The sequence below is a fragment of the Ambystoma mexicanum genome, chromosome 6p (genome assembly GCF_040938575.1).
Source record: "Ambystoma mexicanum isolate Mex_15411 chromosome 6p, UKY_AmexF1_1, whole genome shotgun sequence".
Taxonomy (NCBI): Eukaryota; Metazoa; Chordata; class Amphibia; order Caudata; family Ambystomatidae; genus Ambystoma; species Ambystoma mexicanum.
In genome coordinates this window covers 50,179,640-50,203,885 of record NC_090935.1, presented here as the reverse complement: position 1 = coordinate 50,203,885, position 24,246 = coordinate 50,179,640, and the positions used below count along the sequence as shown (strand labels likewise).

General features: G+C 53.8%; 1 protein-coding gene across 4 annotated transcripts in view; it reads left to right on the top strand.

Moving 5' to 3' along the window:
• The first annotated feature begins 429 nt into the window (after positions 1 to 429).
• LOC138511197 (tropomyosin beta chain) overlaps positions 430 to 24,246 on the top strand; it is a 208,846-nt gene continuing 185,029 nt past the window's right edge. For all 4 annotated transcript variants that reach the window (XM_069626718.1, XM_069626716.1, XM_069626719.1 and 1 more), the window contains exon 1: positions 430 to 677. In XM_069626718.1, the coding sequence (XP_069482819.1) occupies positions 564 to 677 (114 nt within the window). In that variant the 5' untranslated portion in view covers positions 430 to 563. The remainder of the gene's footprint in view (positions 678 to 24,246) is intronic.

Genomic DNA, 24,246 nt, shown 5'->3' with positions numbered 1-24,246 from the left:
CCATCCGCTCGAATCCTAAAAGTTCCGCCTCTCCATCCGTCTCGTAGCGCTTTGACCCGCTCTGCCCTCCTCCCCGGACCTCTCTCCCTGCCCCCCTGCTCCCCCGCACACCCCTCGCCCCCTCGGAGCTGTCTGAACCTATCCCTTGTAGCAGGACCTGACCTCTCCCTCCCTCGCCAGGGACCTGTCACCTCTCTCCCCGGGAGTCGGAGTTCCTGCACTGCCCATCCCTTTCCCCAGAGCTCCCAGCCCTCTCTCCCGAGATCTGCCCCTCTCCGCGGAGCCTCCAGCCCCCCCCCCCTCACCTCTCCCCTCTCCCCCCCGAGCGCTCCTGTCTTCCCCTAGAAGGAGCTGCGCCGGCGGGGGAGGGTCCCTGCCTGCCCCGGACACTCCCCGCTTTATAGGGCCAGGAGGAGCGGGAGACGGGGACAGAGCCCTCCGCGTCCTCCGAGCCTGCACCCGAGCCCCGGCCTGCCCCCCTCTGGAGCCCATCTCTCCGCGGGACCTCCCCCCGAGCCCTCTCTCGCCTCTGAGCGCCCTCGGGCCCCCGCGTCTCCGCAGCCATGGACGCCATTAAGAAGAAGATGCAGATGCTGAAGCTGGACAAGGAGAACGCCATCGACCGGGCCGAGCAGGCGGAGGGCGACAAGAAGCAGGCGGAGGACCGCTGCAAGCAGGTAAGGCGCCCCTGAGCGGGCGGGGGCGCCGGCGCTGGCCAGGGGCCACTCACACGCAGCCTGGGCGCCACCACTGACCAGGGGACCCTCCCACACGCAGCCTGGGGCGCCGGCACTGACCAGGGGACCCTCCCACACACAGCCTGGGGCGCCACCACTGACCAGGGGCCACTCACACGCAGCCTGGGCGCCACCACTGACCAGGGGCCACTCACACACAGCCTGAGGCGCCAGCACTGACCAGTGGCCACTCACACACAGCCTAGGCGCCAGCACTGACCAGGGGCCACTCACACACAGCCTAGGCGCCAGCACTGACCAGGGGCCACTCACACACAGCCTGAGGCGCCAGCACTGACCAGTGGCCACTCTCACACACAGCCTGGGCGCCACCACTGACCAGGGGACCCTCCCACACACAGCCTGGGCGCCAGCACTGACCAGGGGCCCCTCACACACAGCCTGGGGCGAGGGGCGCCACCACTGACTAGGGGGCCCTCCCACACACAGCTTGGGGCGCCGGCGCTGGCCAGGGGCCACTCACACGCAGCCTGGAGCGCCAGCACTGACCAGGGGCCACTCACACGCAGCCTGGGCGCCACCACTGACCAGGGGACCCTCCCACACACAGCCTGGGGCGCCAGCACTGGCCAGGGGCCACTCACACGCAGCCTGGGCGCCACCACTGACCAGGGGACCCTCCCACACACAGCCTGGGCGCCACCACTGACCAGGGGACCCTCCCACACACAGCCTGGGGCGCCAGCACTGGCCAGGGGCCACTCACACACAGCCTGAGGCGCCAGCACTGACCAGGGGCCACTCACACACAGCCTGGGCGCCAGCACTGACCACGGGCCACTCACACACAGCCTGGGGCGCCAGCACTGACCAGGGGACTCTCCCACACACAGCCTGGGCGCCAGCACTGACCAGGGGCCCCTCACACACAGCCTGGGGCGAGGGGCACCACCACTGACTAGGGGGCCCTCCCACACACAGCCTGGGGCGCCGGCGCTGGCCAGGGGCCACTCACACGCAGCCTGGGGCGCCAGCACTGACCAGGGGCCACTCACACGCAGCCTGGGCGCCACCACTGACCAGGGGACCCTCCCACACACAGCCTGGGGCGCCAGCACTGCCCAGGGGCCACTCACACGCAGCCTGGGCGCCACCACTGACCAGGGGACCCTCCCACACACAGCCTGGGGCGCCGGCACTGACCAGGGGCCACTCTCACATAGCCTGGGGCGCCAGCACTGACCAGGGGCCACTCACACACAGCCTGGGGCGCCAGCACTGACTAGGGGCCACTCTCACATAGCCTGGGGCGAGGGGCGCCACCACTGACCAGGGGACCCTCCCACACACAGCCTGGGGCGCCAGCACTGACCAGGGGCCACTCAGACACAGCCTGGGGCGCCAGCACTGACCAGGGGCCACTCACACGCAGCCTGGGCGCCACCACTGACCAGGGGGCCCTCCCACACACAGCCTGGGCGCCACCACTGACCAGGGGACCCTCCCACACACAGCCTGGGCGCCACCACTGACCAGGGGACCCTCCCACACACAGCCTGGGGCGCCGGCACTGACCAGGGGCCCCTCACACACAGCCTGGGGCGAGGGGCGCCACCACTGACTAGGGGACCCTCCCAAACACAGCCTGGGGCGCCAGCATTGACCAGGGGACACTCACACACAGCCTGGGGCGTCAGCGCTGGCCAGGGGCCCCTCACACGCAGCCTGGGGCGCCGGCACTGGCCAGGGGCCACTCACAAACAGCCTGGGCGCCGGCACTGACCAGGGGCCACTCACACACAGCCTGGGGCGAGGGGCGCCAGCACTGACCCGGAGCCACTCACACACAGCCTGGGGCGAGGGGCGACAGCACTGACCAGGGGCCCCTCACACGCAGCCTGGGGCACCGGCACTGGCCAGGGGACCCTCCCACACACAGCCTGGGGCGCCAGCACTGACCAGGGGCCACTCACACACAGTCTGAGGCGCCAGCACTGACCAGGGGCCACTCACACACAGCCAGGGCGCCAGCACTGACCCGGAGCCACTCACACACAGCCTGGGGCTCCAGCACTGACCAGGGGCCACTCACACACAGCCTGGGGCGCCAGCACTGACCAGGGGCCGCTCACACAAAGCCTGGGGGCCAGCACTGACCAGGGGCCCCTCACCCATAGCCTGGGGCGAGGGGTGCCAGCACTGACCCGGAGCCACTAACACACAGCCTGGGGCGCCAGCACTGACCCGGAGCCACTCACACACAGCCTGGGGCACCAGCACTGACCAGGGGCCACTCTCACATAGCCTGATGCCACAGCACTGACCAGGGGACCCTCCAACACAGAATGGAGGAGCCAACAATGACCACTCCCACACAGCCTGGGGCGCCAGCACTGACCAGGGGCCACTCACACACAGCCTGGGGTGCCAGCACTGACCAGGGGCCACTCACACACCGCCTGGGGGCCAGCACTGACCTTGGGCACCTCACACACAGCCTGGGGCGAGGGGCGCCAGCACTGACCCAGAGCCACTCACACACAGCCTGGGGCGCCAACACTGACCCCGAGCTACTCACACAAAGCTTGGGGCACCAGCACTGAGCAGGGGCCACTCACACATAGCCTGGGGGCCAGCACTGACCAGGGGCCACTCACACACAGCCTGGGGCGAGGGGCGCCAGCACTGACCCGGAGCCACTCACACACAGCCTGGGGCGCCAGCACTGACCCGGAGCTACTCACACACAGCCTGGGGCACCAGCACTGAGCAGGGGCCACTCACACATAGCCTGGGGGCCAGCACTGGCCAGGGGCCACTCACACACAGCCTGGGCGCCAGCACTGACCAAGGGCCACTCACACACAGCCTGAGGTGCCAGCACTGACCAGGGGCCACTCACACACAGCCTGAGGCGCCGGCGCTGACCTGGGGCACCTCACACACAGCCTGGGGCACCAGCACTGACCAGGGGCCACTCACACACAGCCTGAGGCGCCAGCACCGACCAGGGGCCACTCACACACAGCCTGGGGCGCCAGCACTGACCTGGGCTCACCCACACACAGCCTGGGGCGAGGGGCGTCAGCACTGACCTGGAGCCACTCACACACAGCCTGGGGCGCCAACACTGACCCGGAGCTTCTCACACACAGCCTGGGGCGAGGGGCGCCAGCACTGACCCGGAGCCACTCACACACAGCCTGGGGCGCCAACACTGACCCGGAGCTACTCACTCACAGCTTGGGGCACCAGCACTGAGCAGGGGCACCTCACACACAGCCTGGGGAGCCAGCACTGAAAAGGTGCCACTCACACACAGCCTGGGGTGACAGCACTGACCAGGTGCCACTCACACACAGCCTGGGGTGCCAGCACTGACCAGGGGCACCTCACACACAGCCTGGGGCGCCAGCACTGACTAGGTGCTACTCACACACAGCCTGGGGAGCCAGCACTGACCAGGTGCCACTCACACACAGCCTGGGGTGCCAGCACTGAGCAGGGGCACCTCACACACAGCCTGGGGCGCCAGCACTGACCAGGGGCACCTCACACACATCCTGGGGTGCAGGGGTCCAGCACTGACCAGGGGCCACTCACACACAGCCTGGGGCGCCAGCACTAACCAGGGGCCACTCACACACAGCCTAGGGCGCAGGATCCAGCACTGACCAAGAGCCACTCACACACAGCCTGGGGCGCAGGATCCAGCACTGAGCAGGGGCACCTCACACACAGCCTGGGGCGCCAGCACTGACCAGGGGCACCTCACACACATCCTGGAGTGCAGGGGTCCAGCACTGACCAGGGGCCACTCACACACACCCTGGGGCGCCAGCACTGACCAGGGGCCACTCACACACAGCCTAGGGCGCAGGATCCAGCACTGACCAAGAGCCACTCACACACAGCCTGGGGCGCAGGATCCAGCACTGACCAAGAGCCACTCACACACAGCCTGGGGCGCAGGATCCAGCACTGACCAGGGGCCACTCTGTCAGATCCTGGGGTGCCAGCATGAACCAGGGGCCACTCATACACAGCCTGGGGCGCAGGATCCAGCACTGACCAAGAGCCACTCACACAGAGCCTGGATAAGGGCGATCAGCCCTGACAGGACCCTCTCACACGAAGCATGGGGCAAGGGAAGCCAGCTCTGACCAGGGCCCACTCACACCAAGCGGTGGCTAGGGACGCAGGGGTGACCAGGGCCCACTCACACTGAGCCTGGGGTAAGGGACGCAGGTGTGACCAGGGCCCACTCACACCAAGCCGTGGCTAGGGACGCAGCACTAACTAGGGCCCCCTCACACCAAGACTTGGATAAGGGACACCAGCCCTGACCAGGGCCCACTCACACCAAGCCTGGGGTAAGGGACGCAGCACTGACTCGGGCCCACTCACACCAAGCCTGGGCTAAGGGACACCAGCCCTGACCATGGCTCACACTCACACGAAACCTGGGGTAAGGGACGCAGCACTGAGCAGGACCCACTCACATGAAGCCTGGGGTAAGGGACGCAGCACTGACTAGGACCCACTCACGCCAAGCCTGGGGTAAGGGACACCAGCCCTGACCAGGGCCCACTCACATGAAGCCTGGGGTAAGGGACGCAGCACTGACCAGGTCCCACTCATACAAAGCCTGGGGTAAGGGACGCAGCACTGACCAGGACCCACTCACACCAAGCCTGGGGTAAGGGACGCAGCACTGACCAGGGCCCACTCACACCAAGCCTGGTGTAAGAGACGCAACACTGACTAGGGCCCACTCACACCAATCCTGGGGTAAGGGACGCAGCACTGACCAGGGGCAACTCACACCAAGCCTGAGGTAAGGGACAGAGGACTGACGAGGACCCACTCACACTGAGCCTGGGGTAAGGGACACAGCACTGACCAGGTCCCACTCACACGAAGCCTGGGGTAAGGGACACAGCACTGACCAGGGCCCACTCACACCAAGCCTGGGGTAAGGGACGCAGCACTGACCAGAGCCTACTCACATGAAGCCAGGGGTAAGGGATGCAGCACTGACCAGGTCCCACTCACACAAAGCTTGGGGTAAGGGATGCAGCACTGACCAGGGCCCACTCACACCAAGCCTGGGGTAAGGGACGCAGCACTGACAGGACCCACTCACACCAAGCCTGGGGTAAGGGCCACCAGCCCAGACCAGGACACACTCACACTGAGCCTGGATAAGGGTGATCAGCCATGACAGGACCCTCTCACACCAAGCCTGGGGTAAGGGACGCAACACTGAACAGGGCCCAGTCACACGGAGCCTGGATAAGGGCGATCAGCCCTGACAGGACCCTCTCACACGAAGCCTGGGGTAAGGGATGTAGCACTGACCACTGCCCGCTCACACAAAGCCTGGGGTAAGGGACAAAGCACTGACCAGGGCCCACTCACACCAAGCCTGGGGTAAGGGATGCAGCACTGACCAGGGCCCACTCACACCAAGCCTGGGGTAAGGGACGCAACACTGACCAGGGCCCACTCACACCGAGCCTGGGGTAAGGGACGCAGCACTGACCAGGGCCCACTCACACTGAGCCTGGGGTAAGGGACGCAGCACTGACCAGGTCCCACTCACACAAAGCCTGGGGTAAGGGACGCAGCACTGACCAGGACCAACTCACATGAAGCCTGGGGTAAGGGATGCAACACTGACCAGGGCCCACTCACACGAAGCCTGGGGTAAGGGACTCAACACTGACCAGGGCCCACTCACGCCAAGCCTGGGGTAAGGGACGCAACACTGACCAGGGCCCACTCACACCAAGCCTGGGATAAGGGACTCAACACTGACCAGGGCCCACTCACACCAAGCCTGGGGTAAGGGACGCAGCACTAACCAGGGCCCACTCACACCAAGCCTGGGGTAAGGGACGCAGCACTGACCAGGGCCCACTCACACCAAGCTAGGGGTAAGAGACGCAGCACTGACCAGGGCCCACTCACACCGAGCCTGGGGTAAGGGACGCAGCACTGTACATGACTCTCTCATACCTACTCACACTTCACAGCAAGTAGCAAAAGTTACACTATACCAGGGGTCTGCAACCTTTGGGTATTCGGATGCTTTGGACTACAACTCGCATCAGCCCAAGCCATCATAGTTAATGTAGAGAGATCAAGGGAGTCATAGCCCAAAACATTTAGTGAACCGCTGGTTGCAGGGATCCAGAAATGCAACATAACAGCATAACAGCATAGTACATGCTAGCTTTAACTGCGCCGGATTTCAGCAAAGAAATATGTGATTACACCTGTCTGTGCAGCTCATCAGTCACCTGGCTCTTGACCACAGGCTCTCATTAGTACATGTGTGCCAGGCACCTGCGCGTGGCCCTTCTGACACTGCTGTCCTGTCTGCTCTGGAGCGCCCGGCCTTTTCATTGCAGTGACCCACTCTCTGGAACACCCACTCTTTTGACGTATCATGACTCACGCAGCACGCAGAAGCCGGCCAAACCTCTGGCTTTCGATTCTATTGGCCTCTGTTCTAATGTTCAGCGCCAAGAAACCTCTGGTGCGGCGAGAGTGCGCTTTACACACCCCGATTAACAATAACACAACATAACATGCTGCAAAATCACCTTCCATTGGAGTTGCTTTTAAATATTTTAGAAATGCTTTGCCAGTTCCAGTCACATGTGTAATGACAGAAGGCGGGGCAGGAGTGGGGATCGGGAGTGAGTTGGTTAACACTCCTTTTCCTCCTCCCTATGGGGCCAATGGGTGGTGGGAACTTGCGTGCCATTAATGAGACAGGGCGCCCCCTTGGCTCTGCCTCTATGCTATTGTTGTTTTTATTTACGACTTTAATATCAATTCCAATCGGGGTGCCCGTTCTGACGGTGCTGCCTCACGTGACGTTTAAAGGCCGATTAATGGCGGCGAGTGATATGATAGGATATTTACAACGCGCTTAATACCCAGAGGTTTCTAAGCGCGGACCCGGGATTCGAACCCGTGTTGCTCCGTGTCGTCTTGCTTCCAAGGCGAGCACGTTGCCGTTGAGCCATCCTCCCGGGACTGAACTGGCGCCTCTTTAGAATGGCAGCTGGTGTTCCTCCCAGGCCTCTTATAGCACATGGACCCGCCTTCCATTTTTAGAAAGCATGGTTTCCCTGCCTTCCTGCACAGAGGCCGAGCTCACCCACAGGACTGTACCCCCTTCAGAGGTCGCCCCTGAAAGGATCGCCTAGCCACAGTCCTCTCCTGATCACCTAGTCACAGTCCTTTACTGATCACATGCCCAGAGTCATCTCCTGATCACCTAGCCATAGTCCTCTCCCGATCACCTGCCCACAGTCATCTCCTGATCACCTAGCCACAGTCCTCTCCTGATCACCTGCCCACAGTCATCTCCTGATCACCTAGCCACAGTCATCTCCTGATCACCGGCCCACAGTCATCTCCTGATCACCTAGCCACAGTCCTCTCCTGATCACCTGCCCACAGTCATATCCTGATCACCAAGCCACAGTCCTCTCCTGATCACCTAGCCACAGTCCTCTCCTGATCACCTGCCCACAGTCATCTCCAGATCACCTAGCCACAGTCCTCTCCTGATCACCTAGCCACAGTCATCTCCTGATCACCTGCCCACAGTCATCTCCTGATCACCTAGCCACAGTCCTCTCCTGATCACCTGCCCACAGTCATCTCCTGATCACCAAGCCACAGTCCTCTCCTGATCACCTAGCCACAGCCCTCCCCTGATCACCTAGCCACAGTCCTCTCCTGATCACCTACCTGCGGCCCTCTCCTGATCACCTAATCACAGCCCTCTCCTGATCACCTAGTCACAGTCCTCTCCCGATCACCTAGTCACCACCCTCTCCTGATAACTTAGTCACAGCCCTCTCCTGATAACCTAGTCACAGTCTTCTCCTGATCACATGCCCAGAGTCATCTCCTGATCACCTAGTCACAGTCCTCTCCTGATCACCTGCCCACAGTCATCTCCTGATCACCTAGCCACAGTCCTCTCCTGATCACCTAGCCACAGTCCTCTTCTGATCACCTGCCCACAGTCATCTCCTGATCACCTGCCCACAGAGATCTACTGATCACCTAGTCACAGTCCTTTCCTCATCACCTACACACGTCTCTCTCCTGATTACCTAGTCACAGTCCTCTCCTGATCACCTAGTCACAGTCCTCTCCTGATCACCTGCCCACAGTCATCTCCTGATCACCTAGCCACAGTCCTCTCCTGATCACCTAGCCACAGTCCTCTTCTGATCACCTGCCCACAGTCATCTCCTGATCACCTGCCCACAGAGATCTACTGATCACCTAGTCACAGTCCTTTCCTCATCACCTACACACGTCTCTCTCCTGATTACCTAGTCACAGTCCTCTCCTGATCACCTAGTCACAGCCCTCTCCTGATCACCTAGCCACAGTCCTCTCCTGATCACCTAGTCACAGTCCTCCTCAGGTCACCTATCCACAGTCCTTTCATGATCACCTAGCCACAGTCATCCCCTGATCACCTAGTCACAGCCCTCTCCCGATCACCTATCCACAGTCCTTTCCTCATCACCTACACACGGCTCTCTCCTGATCACCTAGTCACAGCCCTCTCCTGATCACCCAGCCACAGTCCTCTCCTGATCACCTAGTCACAGTCATCTCCTGATCACCTGCCCACAGCCCACTCCTGATCACCTAGCCACTGCCCCCTCCAGGTCACCTACATGTGGCCCTCTCCTGATCACCTATCCACAGTCCTTTCCTCATCACCTAAACACAGCTCTCTCCTGAATACCTAGTCACAGCCCTCTCCTGATCACCTAGTCACAGGCCTCTCTTGATCACCTAGCCACAGTCCTCTCCTGATCACCTAGTCACAGTCCTCCCCAGGTCACCTATCTGCAGCCAACCCCTGATCACCTATCTGCATCCTGCTCCTGATCACCTAGTCACAGCCCTCTCCTGATCAGCTATCCACAGTCCTTTCCTCATCACCTGGACGCGGCTCTCTCCTGATCACCTAGTCACAGCCCTCTCCTGATCACCTAGTCACAGTCCTCTCCTGATCACCTGCCCACAGTCATCTCCTGATCACCTAGTCACAGTCCTCTCCTGATCACCTGCCCACAGTCATCTCCTGATCACCTAGTCACAGTCCTCTCTTGATCGCCTAGCCACAGACCTCTCCTGATCACCTGCCCACAGTCATTTCCCGATCACCTAGCCACAGTCCTCTCCTGATCACCTGCCCACAGTCCTCTCCTGATCACCTAGCCACAGTCCTCTCCTGATCATCTGCCCACAGTCATCTCCTGATCACCTAGCCACAGTCCTCTCCTGATCACCTAGCCACAGTCATCTCCTGATCACCTAGCCACAATCCTCTCCAGGCCACAGTCCTCTCCTGATCACCTAGCCATAGCGTGGAAGTTGAAGAGTCCTCACCTTCCACTCCTGGAAAGCAGGCAATAGAGTCCTGACCTTCCAATCCTGGAAAGCAGGCAACAGAGTCCTCACCTTCCACTCCTGGAAAGCAGGCAACAGAGTCCTCACTTTCCACTCCTGGAAAGCAGGCAACAGAGTCCTCACCTTCCAATCCTGGAAAGCAGGCAACAGAGTCCTGACCTTCCAATCCTGGAAAGCAGGCAACAGAGTCTTGTTTTTCAGTCAAAATTTGTGAGCAAGCCACGCGCACCGCTTTAACCCGAACAGGATAACACCCCGTTTCGGGAGTATTCAACCATATTTAGATGCTGATCGATTTATGAAGACAATTTTGACTGGAAAAACAAGAGTCTTCACCAAATCTGATTGAATATTTACAGAGACCAATTAAGGGGAACATACAAATCCTCTCACAGGAGGATAGACAAGAAAGAAATCTACAAACAGCCTTGAAGAGGACCAGATGTCGAAACACATGTCAGCGCTAGCAATACAGACGTTCCTGAAACAAGCACTGAGATGATATTTGCGTGTAGGGCTACCTTCAGGATAAGCGCATAGCCTAGAAAGTGTACTCATTATACTTTAACCTTGGAGGGATTTCGGGGGTAATAAGCGCTCTACTGACCGGGCTTCCCCTACTATACTCTTACCTGTTTATGAGTTGTGTTTGGGATGTGAGCCTGAATCCCGACCTCAGGGGAAGCCCAAGAACAGTCTCTCAACCTAAGTGAGGCGGCCCCCACTGAATGGGGGGACATCAGCATGTTGCCACACAGGCGCCCCACTGGCTGAGCCCCAGTAATCCTTCAAAGTAGAGGGCCTGCTCCATCGTAACATCTCCGGGCGAGTCCCAACGCATGGAGGCAGGCTCTTAGGTGGATCATGGCCTTGCAACCTGCCAAGACCCTTCCTGGCATCAACCCTCTGTCGGGGGCCCTCCGTACCGACCACCTTTTATCAGAGAGAGCCTCTAGACCTGCGAGATCGGTCCAATTGCCAGCGTCGAAGCTCGTGTCCTCTGGAAGCCTTGCTTGACCCAATGACTGCGCATCGCTGGTGGCAATACAGCCAGAGCCGGGCACCGAAATGCCCGGCAGCTGGCAGTGGGAGGGCCGCAGTTACACACCCTGGTCTAGGGAAGGCGCTGGCGAGGACGCTGGGAATGCTGCCCTCCAGCAAGCCCGGTATTTGAGAGCAGTTTAGATGGAGAGTGCAGTTTGCTTGACCCTTCGACCTGCATGGAAGGAATGTACCTGTTTGGCAGGAGAAAGTTTTAAAAAAAGTAAAGTATCAATATTTTGGGCTTAAAAAATAAATGGGGAGTCTCGCGCTAAATTCGTCCCCCCCTCAACACTAGGAGTTTCTGTCGCTGGTGTAATCAAAAACTATATTCATGAGTCCACAATCAGTGCAGAGGGGACTAACCCTGTGCATTGTGTGCAATAAAAGTTTCCCTTATATACCAACGGGTTAATCTACACTGCCACGGCACCTGCAGAAATGTTCGAATACAAAAATACCGAATGAGAAATGACCGCATTTTTTTGGTCGAATTAATTAGGTATTTTTGTTCATTTTTATTAAAAATAGATGTGGGGGTGGTAAGGATATCAGTTAAGGTAGGGGGAGGTGGAGGGGCACGGGAGACTCTCCCTGCATTTAAAAAAGAAATGTGATAAAACAAATTTGGTCATTTCTCAGTAGGTAATTTCTTTCGATCATTTCACGGTAATCCCACTGTCACTGCCAGGAACTGTACGCTTTCTGCAAACTCCTGCTCAGAGATATTAACTATTTTAATCATTTACATTGATAAAGGCGTTCCCAACTACCTTGTTCTCCCAGCTCCCTCTAGAAAGCAGCCTCAGGTCTAGATGGCTCGGCCACCGCTACCAACAGGCGAGCCAAGGGAGCTGAAGCCTGTTTGCCCACATCTCGCCCTACTCCATTCCTTAAACTAGGGCTTGGGGAAAACTCCTGACAGCCACCATCTCTAAGTGACATATCCAGGCATGAAGGAGTTAAACATACATCCATAGCTAGGACAAAGGCTGTGACTTTCCTCCATGCCGTTCCCCGGGTATCCGTTATCTGACCATTGGCCAATCCCAGCCCATGCCTCCTCTTACCTGTTGTTCTTTCACCCTCTGCACAGTTATGCTTCGGATTTGTATTCTGTAAGGTCAGCTTTGATCTCTTATTGACTAGTTACCAAGTACCACTTCCTGCGGTCTCACTTCAGATATGTCCCTGGACCTAGAGGACTCCTTCGGTGGGCTTTGGGTGAGGGGATCGCCTGCGCACAGCAGTGCAGCAACCCTCGATCCACAAGTTTGACCTAAGGATGACAAATGACAGCGGTCGAAGTGAGCGGCAACGGTCGGGAACGGTGTTCCACTACTTTTTTTTGGTATACTTTTAACACTGCGAATGCACAGGGCAACGGTGCACAGTGGAATCCCCAAAGGACAGGCCCTTTCATTGGTCACTGTAGACACTGTGGAACGGGTCACGGCATGCAGGTGTGGGGAGGGCAACCTGGTCCTGAGGGGTGCATCTGCTTAGGGTGGGCCGGGAAGCATGAAGAGCGCCCCAGAACTTAACCCTGACACTGCTGTCAAGCGGCGCACATGACGACATTGCTGCGGTGTGTCCGTAGCCAGACACAACAACCTGCACAACACATTGACCCAGTAACAGAAGGAAAGAATGATGATACTGGGGCTACTGCAGAGGCCCCTCACTCTATGAGCATCAACTATTATAGACATGCATAACAGCCCAGCCGTTAAGGGGTTAAGGGGTAAGCGAATCCTACAGACTGAACGGCCAAATGCATATGCCAACATAGTGCCCTTACAAGAACAGAGTGTGGGCCATGTCTGTGGGCCATATAGTCCTCGGGCACGACCCCTGCCACTGCTCCCCGCGTCTGACTTGCTGCCAGGGAAAGGCGACCCTGGGGCAGCATGATGGCAGGGCCTCCCCTCGTGTGCAAGGGATGCCCTGCCATCTCGGGAGCCCACCCAGGCAGTTTCATTTGATGCCCTCCTTCAGATCTTCGCCTACTTTAGTGTTTTTGTAGTTTGCAATCTGGCACACTGTCCCTTCATCTAGCACAGGCAGGACTTTGTCTGGCACACAGTGGAATGCAATGTTCTGCATCAAGCCATTGAGGCGGAAACCTGGGCCTGGATCCCCTTTACTGTTTTTGGCAGTGAGTGATGTGGAGCATAAACGGGTTGTGCCGCTGCCTGTTATTACCCAGAAGTCTCCGCTTGCATACATAGACTGTATTGTGTCATAGGCTCTCCACCCATCTGCAGCCCGCAGCCATTTCAAGCTTTGACTTTGGTGCCAGATCCAATTAAATGCTTTTTTTAGAGGCCTCTGAAATAAGCAATTGTTCTCTATAAATGGTCATGCATATATTAGGTAGGGATCCTACCTGGCTTCTATGCAAATGTTGCTATTATTAAATGCAACCCTATTTAATGTCTACGGCTTCAGTGCAGTTTGCTAATGTGGCGGTTTACTCAGGTCAAGTGTTTGTGTCCAAGGTATTCACATCATAAAATCTCCTTTATTTATAGAGGTTGGCTTAGGTTAAACCTTTCACTTATTAAAAAACATCAAAAAAAACATCAACCAAAAAAAAGAAAAGTATTTACATTTGTGTAAATACAGGACATGGAGATTTCCAGTCCTCACCTAGAGCAAAACTAAAACCAGGAACATCCTCACAGTATATAATATGTAGTACATGACAGTCCAAATCAATTGGAGGCCCCACCCCGTAGGTAAGATCAAAACAATGAGGTTGGAGACCCTGTTGACTTCCACGGCTCGCACCAATCAGAGGGTCATGTGGACGCACTCGCTAGTCCCCTGAAAAAATATCGTCCTGAAATCTAGTCAGTTATATATAATCAAACTCACATTTTCGCCGCCGATGAGCTTACTCCATCAATCCTCAGGTGTAAGCGTGGTCATACTAGTTATGGTTTTGCCCAGATGTAACATTCTCTTCTCCGTCAGCCCTTGACAACCTAGAGTCAGATCGTACAACGACTCGTCAGTGTCTGGTCTGTTACAGAGCCAACAGTTTACATCCGAATCCTGCCACTATTTCCTGATCATCACGATTTCCTTTGTAGGAAATGGGTTTAATCTGAACCTCAGGAATTTAGATCAAATTGAGCTACACGGCAACAGTCCAAGATATCTCAGCGTGGTATTCCTATGTCTGCATTCCACTTTGAAATTACAGTAGGTCTTGTACTGTTCTTTTGCTTTTATTGTGTCAACCCAGTCCCTTCTCCATAGCTTGATTCTAATAGCATCTGTGTTGCTCAACAGTTCGGATTCAGATAACCGCAACTCCTTCATGGTTTTGACGCACGCTGAATTCCGGGCATTCAAGATAGGTTCACCTTTGGCCCCCAGGGCCACTTTCAGGATCTTAAACCCTCTTACTGGGGTTCCATTCTGCACTTTCTGTAGCGAGACCGAGTTTTCCACTCCATCATGGCACACAGGGACGTAGGACCCGGCTCATATCTAATTGCAGGCATTGACGTACACCTAGGCAGGTCTAAGAATCTCCACCAGAATTTACCCTCCAATGCTATCCACCATGCACGATCTGTTGCAAGGAATACCTCTGCGCCATAGAAAGCAATGGTCATCACCTTTGCTTTATGAAATGGAACCACTGGGATCAAAGAAAAGCACCCAGCTCTTTTTAATAGGATACACGCTTTTGATGCTAGGTGTGTGATCTTCGTTATCAATTGAGCTATCCTAGGGCTGTCGTTTAGACTAGTGTTAACCAGCATGCCCAGATACGTGAAGGAAGCAGTTGGCATTCTTTGTTCCCCATTTAAACACCACCATACTGGTCTAGATTCTTTTCTTCCCTACTGCAGGCTCCAAGATTAAAATCTTTGTCTTTGGGACATTAATCCTGAGTTTATTTACTTTAACGTACTCATGCAACTCATTCAGCTGTCGTTCAAGACCAATGGGTGTTTGGTCAATGAAAACCAAATCATCCACGTACGCAAATGCCCCACGCGCCACCCATTTAATCTAGGTTGGAACGATCTTACCTTGTTCAATGATAAGCCCAAATCCGATATAAAGAAACTAAACAGTTCGGGAGCCCGGTGGCATCCCTGTTTGAGGCAGCGCCTTGTGTCTATTGACTCCGAGAGACGACCCCTTGCATCTAGTCTTACTCTCAGACTTGTCCCAGAGTAAAGAGAATGTATTTCTTGAAGCCGACCACCCGGGCAGCCACCCTTCCTTAGTTTGTCCCACAAGGGATCATTCCAAGAGGTATGTGATAAACTCAAGAGCAGCTTGACTGAGGCTGATGGAGAAGCGGCTCCCTCTGAAACCCCCCCCCCCCTGTTCGATATCGCCCAAGGTACTACCCTGAAAGGCTTCTTTGGCACCGGCACCCCGTACCAGTGGTAGGGTCCTCAAACTTTGCTCTGGAGAACTTGGTAGGGGTACATTCCTTTTCTGGGGACTCATTTTTTGACTTCTTTGATATGTGGTGTTGGGTGCGTCTGCTTTTTTCTGGTTTTTCCTTTCGTAAATAGAATATTCTCTGTGGGAAGAGTCAGCCGCTTTCTCCCCAGGTTAGTTTATTGCCTCTGCGTGTTCAATAACATCACAGAGGACTGCCCAGTCAGCTGTGAACAAGGCGGCGCGACCTCGAGTGTCACTGCGTCCTTTTGTCTTAGCCCCAGTCCTTTGAGCCTCCATCAATAGCCCCATGGGCGTGTACTGAGATGCCACCTCACCGTCCGGGCCCTCCAAAGGGCTCGTATCAGCCCCAGCCATGGGTTTAGAACACCCTGCGTCCGGTCCCTCCTTCCTTGCCACCTGAACTTGAGGGTACATACTCATGTCCTCATGCACCTGCCTTGGGGGTTTCCTCCTATGGCGTTCCTCGATCAGAGATTCCAAGGTCGATTTGAGGGAGTTGGCACTCGCCTCCAGACTTTTCTCATAGGCACCTTGGACTGAAGTCACAAAAACCTTCCACAAAGATCAACTTGGAATGCATCATGGCTAGCATGGTTGCATGGTCCTTTAGATTGTCATTGAGGGCCTCATATCATTTTAGGAATGGGTACAGCAATATATTCAGTGCTGACATCATAACCACACCCAGGCCACCCCCCCCTAAATCTTCTCTTTGATTGAATGATGTAGCGTGACTGTAATTGGTCCTCCTTTTTTTCCTTTAGTCCGCAGCCCTAGCAGTGGTATAGACTTCTGAGGACACTTAGCTTTCAGGTGAGGAAGACTATTGTTGATATGGGTTCTGGCTTTGGGTCCTCTCGTCTCTCGATCTGCCGAATGGCCCTCTAGAGGCCTGGTGTTCATCCAACTCACCCCCGAGGGGACTTCCTCCCGCTAGAAGTTGTTGGAACTCAGGAGGCCTCTTTCTCTGCCACCTTCCAAGGGGCAACCCCCTTCCTCACGGAAGTCCTCTCCCATGGACTGCGCCTTTATAGCCTCATTGAGGCTGTTCGATGCAGAGAAAAGTTCAGGCGGCTTTCCCAAGGAAAGGGAGGGCTCATCTGACTCAGTACTAACACTAGGAACGGTAGCGTTGAGGACGTCCATCGTAGTCTTGCCACCTTTGTGACCCCCTTCTCTCATGCCCACTAAGGGTAGGAGCTCCTGCGGGGCTGACGGCCGGTACCCCATTTCTTCCTCATAGCTGTTTTTGTGTTTGTGCCATTCAGAGCCCCCTGGTCGTTGGTTTTCCCTCACAGTGGAGATACGACTTAGATCACAGTTGAGGGACAGCGGACGCACTTCGTTTTTCTGGGAATGAATCACCACAATTTCACCATGCACCGGGCCCCTTTCCCCTAGTGCATGGTGCATATTGCATTCAACCATTGCAGCCAACCCCAAAAGAACCCGGTCAGCTATTTCTTTCACTCCAGACAGACTCCTCCCTATTTCGCAAAGGTTTTTTAAAGAAGAAGCATTTCCTCTTCATCAAGTTGCTGTCCCCCTCCGAGAGGACCGATAATTTCCTATTCAGCTGAATGGTTGAAAAGAGGGGCCTTCTCTTCTCCCTGAGGAAACAGGAAAACATTGAAAGTGGATTTAGAGCAGGGAGAGGTAGACCATTGAAAGAGGATTTAGTTGGGGGCAGAGGTTGAAAGCTGAAAGAGGATAGGTTAGTTATTTGTTAATGAGTTTGGTGCAGGAAAGCTGAAGATTCCCATGCAGTGACTGTAACAGGGTGTACCATGCTTTTGTGACTGCTGCTAGGCAGGAGAGAATTGCAGTGACCCCCTGGCATGACATACATGCATGCAGCATTTGTTGGCAGTGTGAGAAACTCATGGTGACACAAGTAAGACAGACACAAGTGATCACAGTTCAAGGATGTTCATTGAACATTGAAAGTTTGTATGTGGGTTGGAAAAACGCCTACTCTAAATCCAAATCTAAGATGGGTACAGGAGTTAACCATCAAATGAAAATAAGGCAGTGCTAGTGATGTTGAAGTCAAATAAAAGGAGCTTATACTAAGGACACCGAATGCCAATTCCTTACGCTAAATACAAAGGGTGTGGGGTTAAGTTTCAAGAAAGAAAGAAGTGTTCTCAAATGATAAGTTAGGAGGAGGAAGCCTGGGTCTCCCTTCCCCGCGGTTTGAGTACGAGGGGAATGTTGGAGTTTGGAGCTTGTAGCACAGTATGGTCTCAGGCTTCTACAGCACCAGACAACAGTTCCAATGGCAGTTCTCAGGACCGTCGAGGACTAAGTATCATTTCCTCTGAAAGTCTTGTACCTTTGCGGCCTGATGTGTTTAAACAACAAAACAAAAGTTCCTTTAACAAATGAAAGTTTGCAAGGGTGATAACGGTTCACCCCTGGGTCCTCCTCTTCTGAGCTGACCCTTCATGTATCTTTTTTCCATATAATGATTGGATGGAAGCTTCGCCCCTGGTTCTCCCTCAGTCGGGCCCAGACCCCTCTTGACTGTCAGTACTCGGGTGATGATTTCCACCCTTGATCTCCCTCTGTCTGGCTCAAATCTTTCTTGACTGCTAGTCCTTGGGTGATAGCTCCCTCTTTCTCAATAGTATTTCTTTGCAACAGTTCAAATAGGGTTGACCACTGCTCAATTGTTTCTTTGCATCTCTTATTCTTTTCCCATTAAACTTTGGGTGATAGCTTAACTCCTTGGACCCCCCCCATTCCGGCTCTGACCTCTCTCGACTGCCAACGCTTGGGTGACGACTTCACACTTGGATCTCCCTCATTCAGGCTTGCACCTCTCTCGACTGCCAGTGTTGTGAGTATTAGCTTCACGCCGGGCTCGAACCTTTCTTCATTTCTTATTTACCATATGGGATTTACTTGCCTTGCTTTCATGCCAATTCACAAATCAACGTCAAAATGATATGGCAGGTTTTCAGGCCATTGGCCTCCCTTCCCCATGTTCATAGCATGGGATAAGGCGGTTGACTCGAGCATAGCACAGTCTCTGGCTTCTTTAGGTTATAGTTCACTTATCAGCATCAAGGCCTCCGGAGCGTAAGTCTTGCTGCTTCTCAAAAGTCTCTTCACTCAAAGGGCCTCATGCAACCAAATAGACAACAAGTTCTTTTCCCTACTAGATTTCGACAAATATTCACATTGGGTGATTCACTATTCACCCAGAATCCCCCTCATAAAGTTCTGCACAGGCTTTCCTCAGCCGGGCTCGAGCCTGTCTTTCACCTTTCACTTTATCGCACAATGTTCGTAGGTTTTCCTTTTCGGCTGACTCACGGTTCACCACGGATCCCCCTCTGCTGGGCTCAGATCCCTTCTACGCAATTAGTCTCCCTCAGCCGGGCTCGGACCAATGTCAATTTTACATCAAGTATCAAAGACTTTCAAATGTGATCAGGGGGTGGCTTGACCCGTTGCAGGACCACTTCACAATTCTCTTTCTTTTAATGTTTGCACCCTTTCAGTTGGATACCTAACAGAGACTTTCGAATGAGCACCCACGTGATGCTAGAGCACTCTGTCTACGGCATTGTATTTTAGCTTCAAAGTTCATTCACTCATCTGCTGTCTTAATAATCTTCTTTATACAATGTTGCGGCTTGCAACCTTGGTTTCCACACAGACCAGTCTGGTATCATTCTCCTCAACTCACCGGCTGTGTTGACTTCACTGGGGCTGCTTTGTTGTAGGATCCAAGAACAGTACAACAGCGGCAAACGCCTCTCCTCGCCTTGACTATCGACGCGGGAGCATCCCGGGTACCTCTGACACACAATGCAGGAGTCTTTAGCTTTAATTCCAGGTCTTACAATTCCTACTTTTGAAGGCTCATGAAAGATGTGGTTTGTCGGTGAAAATGTCAAGGGTACTTCTCTCCTTGCAATCCTCTTCGGTCTTGCCATCTTCCGCCTTGTATTAAACTGTCACCTTGGAACTTCTGCTTCCTCGTGTGCTTTCTCTTGCTCAGCGTGTCCTTTCGTGCTCTGTCTTTTATCCATGTGGGAGAGTGTGATGAAAGTCGGGTGTGTGTAATGATCAGTAATTGCCTGCCATTGCTTGACCATTGTAGTGGGACATGTCAGGTATAGGGCTCGGGTGTTAGTCCGTTTTTCCTCATAGTGAGCTGTCCATGAGAAAGTGTTTGTGTTGAAAAAAGGATGGGGGGTTTGAGACTCTATGTGTACTACCAGGTAGGATGGGGTAAATGTGTTACATGGAAGGAGATTTCGTGTCTCGTCGTCCGGTGTTCCACTTCCACTCCCTGAAGACCCCTCATCCAGGTGATCCTCCCGCACTGGTCCACCTCCAGGAACTGGATCCAAAAGCGATAGCCGTGTCCTGGCCATCTGGATGACAGATCCCTGGGGACTAGCGGGTGAGACACCTTCAGGTTTCTCACAGCTGAAAGTAGGATATCACATATTATGGCTGCACCGGAGTATGCCACACGCACACCATCTTGTTATGACTAGGATGAAGATAGTTTGGGTGAGCGCAGGTGAATTTGCGATTGATGCAAGAGTACAAGAAAGTCTTGCGAGAAATGGCAGCTCTGCTGAATCCAAAGTAAGATGTTTGGTGATGAGTAAGTTCGCCCAGTTTACTTGGAAGTACACCAAAGGCAGTATGATGTAGAGTACTTTTTATCCGTGCTTTCTGGAGTTGGCACGTGTTGTGTTTGAGCCACAGAGTGGCATTGCCCTTAGATTTTGCTTGCCTGTTTTTAATTCCTCCATTGATTCCGACTCGGTCTGTTGATTTCTGTTGGGCCCTATTGCCCTGGTCCCATGTGAGATTTTTGGTGGAGATGTCTGTGTCTAGGTTTTGCAAGTGGTCACTCCACCTGCAGGAGAGTTGGCTCGGGTTTGCTTCTCCTTTTCGATTCTCCCTGAGTTTCCCAAAGAGACACTTGATATTTGCAGAATCATTCTCAGCCGTAATGTTTACTGTGCATTCTCTTGTCATTGCCTCCTGGTGGGTGGTTTGTGTGCTGTGGTATTTTGAGCAGTAACTGAGGGTTTACGGTCCTTGTGTTGTGAGTTAGGCAGGTCATTGCCTCCTGGTGGGTGGTTTGTGTGCCATGGTATTTTCAGCAGTAACCCATGGATTTACGGGTCCTTGTGTTGTGGGTTAGGCAAGCCTTTGCCTCCTGGTGGTTGGTTTGTGTGTTGTGGTATTTTCAGCAGTAACCCATGGATTTACGGGTCCTTGTGTTGTGGGTTAGGCAAGTCATTGCCTCCTGGTGGTTGGTTTGTGTGCTGTGGTATTTTGAGCAGTAACTGAGGGTTTACGGTCCTTGTGTTGTGAGTTAGGCAGGTCATTGCCTCCTGGTGGGTGGTTTGTGTCCCATGGTATTTTCAGCAGTAACCCATGGATTTACGGGTCCTTGTGTTGTGGGTTAGGCAAGCCTTTGCCTCCTGGTGGTTGGTTTGTGTGTTGTGGTATTTTCAGCAGTAACCCATGGATTTACGGGTCCTTGTGTTGTGGGTTAGGCAACTCATTGCCTCCTGGTGGTTGGTTTGTGTGCTGTGGTATTTTGAGCAGTAACTGAGGGTTTACGGTCCTTGTGTTGTGAGTTAGGCAGGTCATTGCCTCCTGGTGGGTGGTTTGTGTGCCATGGTATTTTCAGCAGTAACCCATGGATTTACGGGTCCTTGTGTTGTGGGTTAGGCAAGCCATTGCCTCCTGGTGGTTGGTTTGTGTGTTGTGGTATTTTCAGCAGTAACCTATGGATTTACGGGTCCTTGTGTTGTGGGTTAGGCAAGTCATTGCCTCCTGGTGGTTGGTTTGTGTGCTGTGGTATTTTCAGCAGTAACCCAGGGATTTACGGGTCCTTGTGTTGTGGGCTGGGCAATTCATTGTCTCCTGGTGGTTGGTTTGTGTTCTGTGGAATTTTCAGCAATAACGCAGGGTTTTATGGGTCGTTGTGTTGTTAGGTTAGAAAAGTAATTGGCTCCTGGTGGTTGGTTTGTGTGCTGTGGTATTTGCAGCAGTAACCCAGGGATTTACGGGTTCTTGTGTTGTGGGTTGGGCAATTCATTGTCGCCCGGTGGTTGGTTTGTGTTCTGTGGAATTTTCAGCAATAACGCAGGGTTTTATGGGTCGTTGTGTTGTTAGGTTAGAAAAGTCATTGGCTCCTGGTGGTTGGTTTGTGTGCTGTGGTATTTTCAGCAGTAACCCAGGGTTTTACGGGTTCTTGTGCTGTTAGGTTAGAAAAGTCATTCGCTCCAGGTGGTTGGTTTGTGTGCTGTGGTATTTGCAGCAGTAATCCAGGGATGTACGGGTCCTTGTGTTGTGGGTTGAGCAAGTCATTGGCCCCTGGTGGTTTGTTTGTTGGGTAGGCAAGACATTGTCTCCCGGTGGTTCGATTGTGTGTCATGGTATTTTGAACAGTAGCCCAGGGTTTTACGGCTGCTTGTGTCATGGGTTAGGCAAGTCATTGTCTCCTGGTAGTTGGTTTGTGTGCTGTGGTATTTTGAACAATTAACCAGGGTTGTATGGGTCCTTGAGTTGTAGGCTAGGCAAATCATTCTCTTCTTTTGGTTTTTTTGTATTGTGGTATTTTGAACAGTAACTTTGAGTTTTGCTGGTTCTTGTGCTGTAGGTTAGTCAAGTCATTGTCTCCTGTGGTTGGTTTGTGTGCTGTGGTATCTTAAGCAGTAACCCAGGTTTTTACAGGTCCTTGTGTTGTGGGTTGGGAAAGTCATTGTCTCCTTTTAGTTTGTGATGTGGTATTTTGAGCAGTAACTGAGGGTTTACGGGTCCTTGTGTTGTGAGTTAGGCAGGTCATTGCCTCCTGGTGTTTGGGTTGTGTGATGTGGCATTTTCAGCAGTAACCCATGGATTTACGGGTCCTTGTGTTGTGGGTTAGGCAAGTCATTGTCTCCTGGTAGTTGGTTTGTGTGCTGTGGTATTTTTAACAATTAACCAGGGTTGTATGGGTCCTTGAGTTGTAGGCTAGGCAAATCATTCTCTTCTTTTGGTTTTTTTGTATTGTGGTATTTTGAACAGTAACTTTGAGTTTTGCTGGTTCTTGTGCTGTAGGTTAGTCAAGTCATTGTCTCCTGTGGTTGGTTTGTGTGCTGTGGTATCTTAAGCAGTAACCCAGGTTTTTACAGGTCCTTGTGTTGTGGGTTGGGAAAGTCATTGTCTCCTTTTAGTTTGTGATGTGGTATTTTGAGCAGTAACTGAGGGTTTACGGGTCCTTGTGTTGTGAGTTAGGCAGGTCATTGCCTCCTGGTGTTTGGGTTGTGTGATGTGGCATTTTCAGCAGTAACCCATGGATTTACGGGTCCTTGTGTCATGGGTTAGGCAAGTCATTGTCTCCTGGTAGTTGGTTTGTGTGCTGTGGTATTTTGAACAATTAACCAGGGTTGTATGGGTCCTTGAGTTGTAGGCTAGGCAAATCATTCTCTTCTTTTGGTTTTTTTGTATTGTGGTATTTTGAACAGTAACTTTGAGTTTTGCTAGTTCTTGTGCTGTAGGTTAGTCAAGTCATTGTCTCCTGTGGTTGGTTTGTGTGCTGTGGTATCTTAAGCAGTAGCCCAGGTTTTTACAGGTCCTTGTGTTGTGGGTTGGGAAAGTCATTGTCTCCTTTTAGTTTGTGATGTGGTATTTTGAGCAGTAACTGAGGGTTTACGGGTCCTTGTGTTGTGAGTTAGGCAGGTCATTGCCTCCTGGTGTTTGGGTTGTGTGATGTGGCATTTTCAGCAGTAACCCATGGATTTACGGGTCCTTGTGTTGTGGGTTAGGCAAGTCATTGTCTCCTGGTGGTTGGTTGTGGGGTGTGGTATTTTCAGCAGTAGCCCAGGTTTTTACGTTTCTTGTGTAGTGGGTTAGGCAAGTCATTGCCTCCTGGTGGTTGGTTTGTGTGATGTGGTATTTTCAGCAGTAACCCAGGGGATTACGGGTCCTTGTGTTGTGGGTTGGGCAAGTCATTGTCTCTTCTTTTCCGAACCTCTTGTGGGCTGAGGTCTTGCCTCCACCACTTTATCTTCAGGGATTGGTTGTTTGCTCCGGGTAGTGGTTAGTTGGTGTCTGCGACACTGCATGATTTGTGGGTGCTGGTGGTCTGGCTGCATATGTTATTTGGGTGGCCTACTGCCCATGGCTGCATGTGTTATTGAGGGGCCTACTACCCATGGCTGCATGTGTTATTGAGGGGCATACTGCCCATGGCTGCATGTGTTATTGAGGGGCATACTGCCCATGGCTGCATTTGTGTTTGAGGGTCCTACTGCCCATGGCTGCATGTGTTATTGAGGGGCATCCTGCCCATGGCTGCATGTGTTATTGAGGGTCCTACTACCCATGGCTGGATGTGTTATTGAGGGGCATACTGCCCATGGCTGCATGTGTTGTTGGGGGGTCCTACTGCCCATGGCTGCATGTGTTATTGAGGGGCATACTGCCCATGGCTGCATGTGTTATAGTGGGGCACACTGCCCATGGCTGCATGCGTTACTGAGGGTCCTACTGCCCATGGCTGCATGTGTTATTGAGGGTCCTATTGCCCATGGCTGCATGTGTTATTGAGGGTGATACTGCCTATGGCTGC